Genomic DNA, 14,778 nt, shown 5'->3' with positions numbered 1-14,778 from the left:
GGAAGCAGAAAACTTGGCTTAGGAAGCATAAAACTTTCAAAGATTGCTCTAAACAGCAGCTTTGAGCTATCCAAAGCAAAATAAAGATGTGCAATAACAAAAAATGAAACAACAGCTAGCTACTCCTACCAAGAGCAAAGTTTAAAGGAAACCAACAAGTGGGACCTTTCTAACTCTCAAATGCATGTATTGTTGTACAAAGGAACAACTGTAGTGATCAGGACTCATTGCTGACTGAAGGAAGCTTGTACATATGTACTGCTCATGCAATTTCTTTTTAAAAGATTCTACTGGTCAGTTCTGCAGTTCATGCTGGAGATGCTGTCAAAACTTCATGAAAGATCAGAATAAAAACTTAAAATTACCAACAAAGCAATTTCAAGTTGGGTTAGTTCCAACTGACAAATAAAGATAATCCATTCTCAAAGCAAATGGCAGTCACTTTGTTCTTGTCTTTTCGGTGGCATCATTCTGCTTACTAATATTTTAGTGATCCCTACAAAGTACAGTAACATTAATTTATTCCCTGTTCCACCACAGAACTTTACACTGACATAACTGGTATAACCACAATTTACTGCTTCTGCTTTTAAGTGTCCTTGTGTCAGCAGCCAAAACCACAGCCAGAGCCTTACTCTCCACACAGCTGGGTTAATACATTACTGCCCCATCTTTTCTTGGCTTTCTGGGTCTTTTTTTTTTTTTTTTTTTTTAAATCAGGACCATAATTCCTATGGCATTTGGTATTTGTTTCCAACTGGTACTTCCTATACCTCAAAACCATTTTTGTTATTTATTGATCTTTAGTTTTCCAGTTTAGATGAATTTACTAATAAGCATCTTAGAAATGGTAAGCACTTCCAAATGAACATACAGAAAAACCATTTTCTACTTTTTTTGTATTAGAATAATAGGTTTCCTGTTGCTTGTGGTTGGATTTTTTTTTTTTTTTTAATATTTGTGTATTTTTCCCCTCCACGATTTCTGGTCCATGTTGACCAAAGAAATTTGAAATTTTTGTGTACTCTCCAAGAAATGGCAGCTTGGAAAGGAGGTGAGACCATAACTACTGTCACAACAAGAGACAGGCAAGCAGAATTCAGCTGTTACTTGTCACATTCCTCCATCAATCCATCAGCCCACACATCCAGAGGTGCCACATCAAGCCAGCCAACAGGGAAACATCTCTGCACTGCAGAGTTCACACTCTTCCAGCAGTGGATTGCTGCCAACAGAGGACTCTAGAAAGTGAGAACACAGATGTAGGCAGAAGAAAAGCAGACAAATCAGGAAGGAATCCAAGAGGTAAAGGACACAAACCTGAAAGAATTCAAGCTTTACTTTCCACAGGATGCACTATTTAAGTGAGGATGCACTATTTAGCTGTGTTTGCTAGTGCTGTTCACTGGGAAGATGCTGGGTTGGCAGCAAGATGCCTCTGTTCTAGGAAGAAAAACGAATGTGACAAATGTACCTGACATTTAATGGCTCCCAGAGCGTGCCCATTCCTAGGGAGCAAAAAGCTGATGCAGCACATGCCCAAGGCAATATCTCTTGCAAAGTAAGAGCTCTAGCCATTACTCAGTAATTTATGTAATTATAAAATATGATTCTATGATTACAATATTCTTAACCAAACCTTAATCTTTAGTCCTGCAAAAACTTTGTGTCACATAACTGCTACTACGAAAAGTAACTTGATTTACACCAATTCCCTTTATTCCTTAAGATGAAACAAAGTCAGAAATAAAGTTTCCCACAGATTAAAACTGACATCTCATGAAAATGAATTATTAGCTACTGATGGCTACCTGGTATCATTACAAAGGAATATTAAAGACTTATCTGTACACTGAAATAAATCCCTACTGTGTGATTATTTTAACTTTAATTCAGAGACACATAGCTGAATATACAGGCTTTACTTATAAAATGGATTATCATTAGCCAATATATTCAAAGGCAGACATGGATATTTTAATCTTTTCCAGTTAAGCTAAAAACATGGTGCAGATAGATTTAGAAAATAAGAAATTTAGAACGATGACCTTACAGTTACACTTTAAGAAGAGGCAGTTTAAGGCAGTTCTCAACTGGTATAGCAAGGTGCACCAAGTCCTATTCTAACAATTCAAATGCAGTAAAATGAACTTTGATACAAACCTACTTTGATATGATTCTTTAGGCAGAACATTTGTGATTGAATAAAACATAAAACCTATGCCACAGGAATGCTAAAACTGCTTCTTTTCTTTCTCACATTCATATAATATTAAAGGTGGATCCAAAGACATAAACAGTATTATCATCAGTTGTTAAGTATATGTAAATCTGATCATTGCATAACCCTGCATGGTTTTCAAGATCTCTGCAACAATGCAGCCCATTGTAGTTAAGAATCCACAAGACTGAGTTGTAAGAGATGTATTAAAATCCTCATTTGATCTGTCTCCACTTTAAATGACAGTGCAGCTGTTATAATTTTAAATATTATCAAGTAATAAAGATATCTAAAATACCTATCTATTGAACATATTGAATTAAATGCCTGTAGGAAATTGCTCATGCATAAGGCAGTGATCCTGCCTCCAGGTCTAAGTGGTTCCTGTAAAGCCAACTGCAGTTTACAGAGTCCTAAAAATGAATTCTGTAACATTCTACGCATGAGAAACATCAATTCCTCAATCACATTTTCATCTAGAACCCAGGACTAAGAGTCAAACAAGGATTGTCCCTTCATGCAAGCAAATACAAGCCAAACATTGCAAATCTCCAAAGGAAATAGAGAGGAAGAAAAAGAAGAAAAAAACCAAAATCAAAAAAGGGCACTAAATGAATCTGGGCAAAGGCAGAAAGTATTGAGAATAAAATGCTCCACCAGACAGAAAATTAAAGTAAGTTGCTGCAGTATGTGATAGAATTACAGCTTAAAAAGACACAGCAAAGAGATCTGAGAAGTGCGTGGGGAAAGACATATGCAAAATACTAAGTACAGCATACAAAATTCAGCAGTGTAAAAAGTTTTAAATCAGGAAGTTCAATTTTGATGAAAGTGTCTCAGGAGAAAATGCAAACATTCCTGAGCTATAACACAGAAGCAAAATTCTAAATATAAACGAAACCATACTTTTCTGAGAGCAGTTACAATACAAAAAAAATTCCAATTACGTGTGTAGCAACACAAAACATTAACAACACTTTACAACTATACAACCCCCACATCAGTCTGTCAGTATCTACAAAAATGTCTGTGTTGTGATAAAATTTCTGCTTAGAGATCTCATCTCTGTCTTTGTAGGACAGATCTATTTTAATAAAGAAGTTGTGGGAACATCTATCATTTCAGCCTTCTCTCTGAATAATAATATTTCATAATCTGTGATAGTTATTTTTTCCCAGAAATATTGATTAGTATCATTTAAACATGTTAAGATTCAAAAAGCAACAGTAATTAATACAGAAACATGACAATTTACATTTAGGTTTTTTATCCTTATAGCAAGTCTTATGAACAGCTCTTAAAGGTTTTGGTATATTCATATTTTATCAATGTCACAGTAATATCTTGGAGAGTGAAGATTCAACTGTATGAATGTGTATGTCACCAAGCTATGTAATGTAACAAGAAATAATATAAATTTACAGCCATGTAAAACTGCTTCCATGACACAAAGGAATGTATTTTTTTTCTGTTGTGGAACATCCAAAGAATTATAATGCCTTTATGGAGAAGTCTGCTTCCTCAACCTAGCCAAGATGCTAATGTCTCTCTGAACTGGCTTTTAAAAGAGAACAGATACATAAACCAGAGAAAAAAAATCACCCATAATAATCCCAAAGTGATGAAGGACAGAAAAACAAAACTGTATCATCTGAAGATGTGATATGCAGAACACCAGAACACTTGGCTTAGCCAGAACTACCACAATTACAAACCTTACATTAATAGCATGGGAACCCTAGGAATTCTTTGCATCGGGACAATCAGGAAATACATTTCAGATAAAGTGGCAGTGTTTTGGTTTTTAAGTCTAACAATTTAGAAAGTACCAAATGAGATTAAACAAGGGTATAATTAAGACATTGTTCAAAAACTCTTACACATGAATTAGAGTATCCTCTAATGAATTTTGCTATTTTTAAAACTGGATAGAGGATATAGTGCACTGCACTTGATTTACTCTTGAAGTATGAAATTCTGGATAAATTACAACTGCACTCATGTGTCAAAACATTGATTTAAGTTCTTTAGAAGGATCCTATTACTATGCAGCACCATCAGTATACCAGACTTATTCTCTTATAAATGTAAATGACAAAAAGGGATGGCCTGTAATTTTCCAGTTCTATCAACATTTTTTAAAATGAAGAAAAGGTACAACTAACACTCCCTCCCCCCAGTAGCATGCTTCCCTTTCGGAAAACAGAAATATAAGACAGAATAAAAAAAATTATCACTTCTTTTGGAATTCTGCATGCAGGCAACAAGTTAGTAGCAAGATACCAAGTCCTTCTTGCAATTTCAAATGCTTCCCAACAAGGTCTCACAAACAGGCTGCCAATCTGAACAACTACTACCCATTTCTTTGGAACTGTGTATGTCCACAAGCTATCACTGGGGTACACACCTGAAATTTCCAAGAACAATTCAGATTTGTGTTTAAGAATAGAAAAAACTACTGTTATTTTTACAGTATTGTATAATAAATACAACCCCCTACATCCCACCACATTACTAATGAATCTGTGTACTGACATCAAATGAAGTCATATTACATACAGATCCAAAATCATCCAGAGGGTCAAAAGACAACTGCCCATTTTCCCCATTCGTAATTTTCTTTCTATCTAATGGGAAAAGTGCTCACTTTGGACTGACAGCTGAAGCTGCAAATATTTGATCATTATTTTGAAATCATAGTTTGTGTAACCCATGCTAGAATTTAAAATTTTCTTATTACAATCATTTCTTCATATCCAATACTGAACAAAATTTCACTATATAAACAATGCAACTCTAATATCAAAAATCAAGTCATACTGGATTAAACAATCACCTGTGCTCTGTGCCCCATATTGACAGTAACCCTGCTGTGAACATTTACTGCATTTACACTGAACCAGTGCTTCAACCCTTCATATGAAGGAAACTGAAGATCATCTGCACTTGGCCTTTAAAACTCACAACAACATACAGAACACCTACTAAACAGCAGAACATAGAAGTCAAAACAGCATTACAAAGACTGTGAAATAAAAAATTCTGATCTACTACTTGAAGAAAAATTTTCTCCATGTAAACTTTCTTCAGTGAATTGCCCTTTTGTTTCAATAATCTCTTGCATGTTTACCACAAGGTACAGTTACCACGGTTCCACTTACAAACATTCACATGAAAGACATAAAAACAACTCAGAGAATAATGAGAATCATCATCATCATCCTATATTTACATGTAATTAACAGAAATAGCAAAGTAGACATAATGTACTTTGGAGAAAGTTGCTGCATTTGATGAATTCATCTTCCTGAACACAGTAATGCTGAGTTCTTTCCTATGACCCTCTGAAATAAGTATCTAACTTTAACTTTTATGTACAGCAGAATGGTAATTGTATAAGCTGTATCTGCAGTGTCCATTGGATATGCAGATAAATTACTGAAATCTAATTAAAGCTTGTAATTCCTTTGGTTTTCCTTCCAGCTAGTTTTTAAGAGAAAATAAATAACAGATGCATTTTTAAAGAAACAAAACCCCAAAGAAACTCAAAAAAACCAAGTTCTGGCTCAAGAATCCTGATTGCTAGAAATGTATAAACCACATTGCTGTACCATACTGCATATTAAATGGAGTTTAATTTTGTTTGAGGTAGAAACAAGAAAAAAAAAAAGGACTGAAGAGTATGAAAATTTTAAAGCCCTTAAATTTTTGTGGAATTATGTTAAATACTTCATAATTTTTATAATAATAATATATTTTTGGTAAGAAACAAAAGCAGAATTCATGGTTACCATAGTTACACATACTCTTTGTTGTGTTTCAATGCCACATGATCTGATTCAAAGTAATACACATCAGGCTCTTCCTCATCCTCCTCTGCAGTGTGGATGTTGGTACTTTCTTTGGCAGATGGTACATATCCAGCAACAAGTCTAGACTCAGAAAGTGGCTTTCTTAGTCCATCACTCCCATGATCCCCTGTATTACTATTTCTCTCTTTTTCATTCTGTTTGATTTCTTCAGATTTTTTGGGAGATCCATTGATATTATTAATACCTACAGGTACATTTTTTTCAGTAGGACTAAGATTATTTTCCTCAACCTGTCCGTTTTCTCTACAAGGAGAGTTATTTTTAGTAGGGCTACTTCTGGCAGGGGCAGCCCTTCGTGGTGAAGTTCTCAATGTGTATCTGTGTTCTTGAAGTTCCAACATATTTGTCATCTGAGCTGAAACACAATTCAGCACTGAAGAATGTGGTTCAGGTTCACCTGAGATTGATGCACTGTCATGGTGAGTATTCAGGTTGCTATTGGTGTTTTCAGCACACTGTTCCTTAGAGGCACTGCTATCTCCTACAACATCCACCTCCTCCTCCGAATCCCTTAGCAAAGATGACTGGATTTCAGAAAAGGACCCTGCAGCTGGCTCAAATGCCTGATCAGCTTGCTCCTCAGGCAGGCAGTCATTTATTGTTTTGTGGTCCTCTAACTTTACCTGTTCTTGAGAGTTTGTGCAAGGCACATAATGGTCTACAACATTGTCCTCTTTGCTGCTATTAAGCAACAACGAAGAATGGGCAAATGAGTTTCCATTTTCTGCTACTGTTTTGTCCTTGGGCGTACGGGAACCAGCATTGTTTTGCTTAGTGTTCCCATCAAGCTGACAGTCATCACAGTTAAGAGAATTTGAGTCTCTCTCACCAACTCCATTGACAGTCTGATAACCTGCAACCTCTTCAACTACTGCAGAATTATTAAACCCTTCTGCACAGACATTCACCTTTTTAACTTCCCTTTTCTCACAATCATCCAATATAAGACATCGACAAGCTCGCTTAGTCCCTGTGGAGGCTGCATCATTGTCCGACACTAAGCTCTTATGCTCCAATGACTCCTTCTCTGCCTTAGTGGGCAAGTCCTCTTCAGAACTGTTGGGTGCCTCTGAACGTAGACAGCGTTTAATTCTTTTCAACACTGGTGAAACAGATTCTGCTTGTTTTTTTTCACTATTTTCCACAGTTTGCTTATCACCATTATCTTTCTCTGAAGTGGACAGCCCTCTCTTTCTAGGGCTCACCCATGACTCCCGAGCACTCTGCTGTTTCAAATCAGTAGTTCTGCCACCATTGCTGCCCTTCTGAGTTTGCACAGACTCTGGCCTTTTCTTTGGTGACCTGGATCGGATTTGAGGATGGGGCGAGACTTCCTCTGGATGAGCAATGCTACGGTTCCTTAATGTTCTACCACAAAAATTTTCATCCAAACCATTTAAACCCACTGTAGATCTTGTAACACGAGTAGATCGAGAAGCAGCCATACTATGGCAAGTCCCTAAAGTATGTTCATTGTGATCCACTCACTGGGAAACCTTCAAAAAAAAAAAAAGCAAACAAAACAGTCAGGAAAAAATATTTAAAAAACAACTAGAGACACAGCCAATCTGAATAATGTATTGTCACAAACATACCAATGTAAAACTGAATAAGCCCATTCAATGTATTCATACTGCTTCCTTCCGTGGTAGTTCTTCAGTGCATTAAATTTTTCCATCTCAGCTACAAAGTAGCTGACTTGGTATTTGTGGTTGTTCTGGCTTTAGTACTTGTGTGAACGTGGCTTACATTTATGCCTTATGTAAGGCTGGAATGTCCCAGTTAGGCTCTACTTACTAAAATACACTATTTTATGTATTGTACGTATGTTATAATGTATCGGTATTATTATTAAAATTTGTCTGTTCAAGTAAAAGATATGAAATTGCATTCTTAATATTCCACATTTTCCAGTTACATGGCTTCACAGACTAAGAAGTAAACCATTAAAATTGCATTTGCTTACTTGGTTGTTGCTTAAAGAAAAAACAAATCTCTCATAAATAACAAAAGAGAACTGCAATTCTAATTTAGCAGGGAATTAAAAAAAATAAGACACACCACTAAAAAAATAATTACAGTTATTATTACTAAAAATGAAATAAAATTTCTTAATCAGAATCATAAAATCATTCCAGCTGGAAAGGCCTTTGAGAGGCAATCCTATCCAACCTCTCATGCAAATGAACTTGAGGCCTAAATTCAGATTTAGCTACACGGAACATTATCCATCTGGGTCTCATAAAACACTGAGTACAGATATTTCACAACTTCTCTGGGCAACCTGTTCAAGTCCTTAAGGGAAAAATACTTTTTCGTATATCCAGGTGGGGCCTCTCCTACTTCTCTATTACTTACGACAACAAAAGCCTGGCTCTATCAGGAGTCTCCTCCAAGGTACTGGAAAGCTGCTTCCCTCTCAGCTGGTGAGACGAATCATAACTCACATCAGATTGAAGTGAGTCCGGACTCAATGATAACCTTAAAACATCCCATTTCAGAGTGTCTGCATTTCACATTTCAGGGTGAAATGCAGGAGTACTTGACCTGCCCAGTATCTCAAAATAATTTTTAAGAGAACTCAGTTCAGTCTTTCCCTCCTATTCATTTAATCTTTAGAAGTTTAATGTGTCAAACTCCAAATCACCACAGATCTGTCAGAATATCCTTGCTAATGAATAGATTCACATTTGTGCATAATGGCACACCTTCTCTTTTTCACCTACCCAAATTCCAGGTTATACAAACCAGTTCAACTGTCATATGATGTGAAGACTACAAATTTTAAATATGGAATCAAACATTTCACACATTACTTAGAAGTTCTGAAAATAACAAATGGAGAAAATTGTTTCAAGAGGTTTTTCAATATGAGCAAAAAGTGGAAAAAATTAAGAACATAAATTCATAAATTCTCTCAAATCTACTATTTAAGTCTCAGATGGTCCTAGAACAGAAAAGAAAATGGGACAAGACAAGTACACTCTCATCCAATACAATACTGTTTAACAGTTACCAGTAGCTACTGTATTATGTGTTTAGGAATTCACAATGCAAGCTGTATTTCTTAAGGAAAGCAATGTATCCTAACAGTATTGCCTGGTGTAGTTCTGGACAAAACTGTAGAAGAAAGCACATAATTTTGTGTATGAGGTATATAGCTCTATACACAACTGTGTATGACAGCACATCATTTTGTGCAAAAAAGAAAAAGACAATATGAAAGTGAAAATTTCAAATGTTCTCAAAACTGCAATTTTTTTGTGCTGCTAGAACTCTCCTGCTTGTTAGCTATTCCTGCTGCCTATGATGAAGGCCTGGAAAGGTGCACTCTTTGTATTCCTGAAATGCATCCAAAGAGATGCTGCAGCGCTAACTTTCACTCTGTCCACTTAAAATTAAGTAAGGGTGAGCTCCCCAACACACTCTGCCTTAAGAAAAAATACAAATAATATGTCAAGCAGCAAATGGTCAAACCAGCAGCTGACTGAAGAGGGCAAAACACTATGTGTTTTCTATAATGGTTTTTACACCTATTTTCCACATGGATAAACTTGCCTGCATATTCTCCCTCTTTGCACACAAGCTCAATACCATCTGGAGAGTGATGTCATTTGGGGCTGAACCCAAACATGAAAAACAGGGTTTATTTACATATTCCATTTCCCTAGGTTGTTCTAATTAAAGCTAGCACACATTTGGGGTGAGTAAGTGACATTTCAAATCAATACCAATAAAATAACCTAAACCAAATTAAAATGCATACTTTGGTTAGTAATTATTGCTGAACTCAACAGACTTTAGAAATCGTAAGTAAGAGAGAAATCTTTACTGATTTGCTGATACAACACTTTCTAAAGAAATACACCTTACACGACAAGATAAAAAGTTATTATTTCCTTAGTACAAATGTAAAAAGAACTTACCATTGCAAAACTAGAAGAAATGTAAACTTCTGGCATTTCATACAGTAGACTCTTACTGTACCACTCAAATAATATCAATAACCATTGCTGATATCCATCATGTAATCCAAATGCTTTACTAGTTTATGCCATCACATTAATCAGATTTTGAAAACTGTTGAGAAAAAGACAAATATATTAGTAAAACATTTAAATTACCACTGAAAATGAAGAAGAATGCAATAGGGCATATAAAGAGTAACAGCTTTTTAAAGAAAAAAAAAAAAAATTTAAAAAAAAAATTTTAAAAGTGTCCAACTGAAAGATCAATATGCTATGAAGTAATTAAGTATGTGACTTGCTAATTTAGGTTTCAAATGTAAAATGTCTTTCTTGGTAGTTTCTAAGTGATTCCCTGTATCATACACTAAATGTGCAAGCAAATGAATTTAGGCAGGAGTCATGTTAAAGTGCTCAAATTTCAGAGGGTACTTGAAGAGACACAAGAAAACAAGTAGTGAAAGCTATTACTACGACTAATGAATTACAAAATGCACTGTCAAACGGATTTTATAATTAGATATGCAGTGAAAAACTCTGCTGTTTAATTAACTGAGCAGATCTCTAAATTTACATTGGCTCCAAATCCCTGAATAACCTTCATCTATGCATTGGGACTAAAATGCTTTCTACAGCTCACATTAAACCTATTCTTCATCCAAGGAAAACAATGTATAGCACCTGGTTTGCAGCAGAGTGAAATATTTAGATATTGAAAGATAAAATACATCTATAGATCCAAAAGTCACACAGTGCTTTCAGTCGTCTCCAATTTGGGCATCTGTGCCAATGACCAAGTTACTACCTGAAAAAACACATCAGCAATCACATTTAATTTAAGAACATCTAGTACTATGAAGGCAACATAATTCACTAAAGAACAGTGGTTATTGAAGCTTTCTTTATATTCTGTTTACTTCATACAAGTCACCTTCCTTTCATCTTGACAATTCAAAACTTCCTGATCTGAATCACAAGCTGACAGGTTCCTCCTTCATTCTACACAGGTTTTATTTTGGTTACTGGAAATTTTCTTTACTTTCAATATAGTTAGGATTTCAAACTGGTAAGAAAAGAAAATTAATTCACCATTAAGTTGCTAACTCAAAATACAAACTGAGCTGCATAAGGAGAAGAGATTAATTATGTCTAATTGCAGTGAAATTCAGTAATAGAAGATGTTTCTACAGTGATGCTACATAAAGTATAAATTCTATTATGTAGATAACTAAATCAAATCAGGTTTCATTTATTCAGTGGGATTTCTCAATTTAATAAACAGCAGAGATCTATCATAATAAGACAAACAAAAAATGGAAGAACAAGAAGGCAAAGACAAGCACTTGAAAAGGCAGGTTACTCTTAATCTGTATTGTTGCCTTTCCTAAAGATCCCTTTAACTGATGCATCTGGAGACAACAAAAGTACAACAGAGTTTGACCAATTTTTCCAAAAGAATAACATATCCAATAAAAATACTAGCTCAGTAACTTTGGTGAAAATACAAAATATATTTAAACAAAAAAACCATTTAAACAAAAGATAACAGTGAGCCAATCAGAAGGTGGCCCAATCTCATAATTTTTAATTACTTTACTAGTCCTAAGTAAGGAACATATGAATAAAATGTTTCAGGATTGGCTGGAATAGTAATGTCAGTATTTTGTCAGATTTGTGCACCTCATCTCTCCCAACTTTCTTCTGTCCAAAACAGCTCTGTTTTATTCACAGTAGGAAAGACACAACCCCTGCTGTGTCTATTTGCCTTTGGGGACAGCTGAAGCAGTTTAGACACAGTAAAAAGATTGGTAAATTTCAAAAAGAAGAAACCAATGTGGGTAAAGAAATTTTACTTAGTCAGAATTTTTTGTCTGGTAGCAGTTTGCAGGGATGGAGGAGGGAATAACAATTTAAAAAAACCAGGAAACTTTAATCAGGATACAGTGAAATGACAGCACCTTAATTAGGCTTAAAACCTAGAAAACAACATCCACAAGGGCTTAACAAGTGAGCAATTATATAATTTTCCCCAGAAATTTCCCTGGAAAAACTGTCTTCAAAATTAACTACTATTCCTTTACATTGCATGACCAATCACAATGACATTTTTCACTTAGAACAACATCACCTTCTGTGGCAGAGAAATTCAATTGAGTAATTTAATGTTTTGGACACCACTCATTATAGAAGCTATTTATGAGATGGAATAAGGAGTGCAATGGAAACAAAATAAGCTTTTAGGTTTAAAAGCCTTTTTTCAGGGAACCACATCAAGATTTAAGAAAGAATACTGCAAAACTGCAATAAAGACTAAAATTTGAAGAGTGATAATCAGCTAAGAAACATTACACTGTGGTCTGCAGAGCCCACTAAAAATGAAGAAGTTGCAGCTTAAATAGAGTATAATGCAGACAGAACCCTGAAATAAGTAAGGGACTCTGAATTTGTCCCTTGTGGGGAAGGATCTGTGTAAGAAGCCAGTGAGGAAATGTGGCTGCTGAAACCATATGGGAAATGGTCACACATTAATCAGTACAGACAACCTTCAGAGTGAGACTGAAGTTCAACTGCTTGCAGAAATTGTCTGTACATCTTACACACAATCAAGAATTTCATGACAACATAGGATGAATTTCTGACTATGAATTTTTGCATTTAATAACCCTTAAACTTACTCAGCTTTAGACAGACTCTACCAATACACACCATATTCACATTATAACAGAATTTTTATTTAACTAAACCACAAGCCTATTTAGTAAAGTTACTGAATGCTGAACTGTGTCCATGAAAACTTCTAGCAACAAAGGAAACAAATTAACATAGAGATGAAAACCAACAGTAAAGACAGCAGAATGAGGAAAACCCTTCCTAAATAGGCAGAATAACCAATTTTTTTTCCTGGTTTATTTTGGTACTGTCTATCTGAGAGTCAAGTAAGAGCCCAACTGTTTAAAGGAATTCAGAATTATGGATGCAGCTACAAGTATGCTCCATGTGGCCCTAAGTTAGAAAAGAGACAGTGAAAAGAAGCAGACAATACCTGAACATTCTGGGTGTATACCAGACCTGAAACCAGCAAAGCAACAGACACCTCTACTGTAACTGTGGTGGAATTATATATATGGAACTTAAGATGAATAAATTAACATTACATATAACATTAAACAAATCAAAAAATAATTGTGTACTGGGGGTGGGGGAGAAAAGACTTTCAAGAGAAGTCTCCAATAGTTGTTTGATGAAAATGGGCAATATTTAAAGTCTTCCACAACACTTAACCCTAGGAAACAGAAGAGTATGTTCATCTGATCTTGAGTAGAATGAATCATTTTCATATTGAAGAGAAATAATCTGTTCTCTTCTTGTCCTTCTGAATCTCATCTAACAATCAGCATGCTCAGTGATAATACTGCAGTGATAAAGATTCAGATGTTTCCTAGTGTTCAGATATGGCATTTGTGGGTATCTGATAGCAGGAACACTCTCTAGAACCATACATCAGTAAATCCCCAAATTACTTCAGAGACAATATCTGCTATTACAAAGTTACCATTTACAACAGTAAATGTGACACACATATATAATTGCCCAAAGTAATAAATAAAACTGATGGATCTCTGTGGTATAAAATAGAAGTTCTTAAATTCTCTGCAGAACTATGGAATGCTACTTACAGCAGAACATTTTTAAAAATTGAAAGCAGCAGCTATTTATGCAAACAGAATCCAATCCCTTACAGAAGTATTCGCCCAAGACAAAAAAATTAGCACCTCTGAAAAGATAAGAATCTGCACAGACACCAGATTATCAAGATTTTGGATTATCTTCGCATCACTTCCTAACAAAGTAGTATTACTAAATTAGGGATGAATTTCATTTAACAAATTATATTCAGCAGTCTATCACATCTAGAGTATGCCAGCATCTCTTCCCACACATACTGAGTTTCACAGAACTACATTAGCAAATCAGTTTTCTGGAACCAGCATTTTATTCTTCTGATTCTACATTACATCAAAATAAGCAGTACTTTCAAATTATAGAAATAACCTCCACCAAAAGACATCATGAAAATCTTACTTGAAATAATATGTAACAATAAGCAGCTTAAAGCTATAACAAAAGCTTAAAGGCAATAAAAATTAATACATGTTACTGGAGTTATTCTGAGATTTTGGCTGATGGAGTAAGATTACATTACATATGGTCAAAATATAGTCTGCCAGAATGGGACTATTTATGTTAATCTTATATATAAAAGGCCAGTAAGATAAAATAAAGAAAGTAAAACAAAAAATAGAATAATATCTAAAAATTGACAACAGATATCAAAAGCTAGTAAACTAGCAAAGGAAATGTTTAGTCAAAACTAAAACTGCAAAGAACCAGAGTGGGTGGTTCAATAGGCTATTTTTCTTCTTTAAAAGAGATAGGTTCACTAGGCTAGACAAACCTATTCTTACACAGAGTAAAAAAATCTTTAGAAAGAATCTTCCTGTAGAAAGCTATTTCTACTTCTTTCTGGAAGAAAAAAATATGTAATGGGCAGGGAAAATGAATTGGTACTAAAATAACAGGATGTATGAAAACAAACAAAAGCTCAACCTCCTCCTAAAACAGTCTTATTCTTTCTCTAAAGCTATGAAAAAAGGTCACACCAGAAAGTTGTATGACAATGACCAGCAATGTACATCCCTTCCTTTGCACCCTTGCACTC

General features: G+C 35.0%; 1 protein-coding gene across 6 annotated transcripts in view; it reads right to left on the bottom strand.

The window, feature by feature from the left end:
• The window catches only part of ZZZ3 (zinc finger ZZ-type containing 3), a 59,096-nt gene that overhangs the window by 24,800 nt on the left and 19,518 nt on the right, over nt 1-14,778 (bottom strand). For 4 of the 6 annotated variants that reach the window (XM_056497272.1, XM_056497274.1, XM_056497273.1 and 1 more), the window contains exons 2-3: nt 10,020-10,173; nt 6,028-7,589 (exon numbers count right to left, since the gene is read on the bottom strand). In XM_056497272.1, coding sequence (XP_056353247.1) covers nt 6,028-7,538 — 1,511 coding nt within the window. In that variant the 5' untranslated portion in view covers nt 7,539-7,589; nt 10,020-10,173. The remainder of the gene's footprint in view (nt 1-6,027; nt 7,590-10,019; nt 10,174-14,778) is intronic. The other 2 variants (XM_056497277.1, XM_056497276.1) reach the window with 1 other exon arrangement.

The sequence above is a fragment of the Oenanthe melanoleuca genome, chromosome 8 (genome assembly GCF_029582105.1).
Source record: "Oenanthe melanoleuca isolate GR-GAL-2019-014 chromosome 8, OMel1.0, whole genome shotgun sequence".
In the NCBI taxonomy this organism is placed as follows: Eukaryota; Metazoa; Chordata; class Aves; order Passeriformes; family Muscicapidae; genus Oenanthe; species Oenanthe melanoleuca.
The sequence above is the reverse complement of the archived record's forward strand: the minus strand, read 5'-3'. Positions and strand labels throughout refer to the sequence as shown.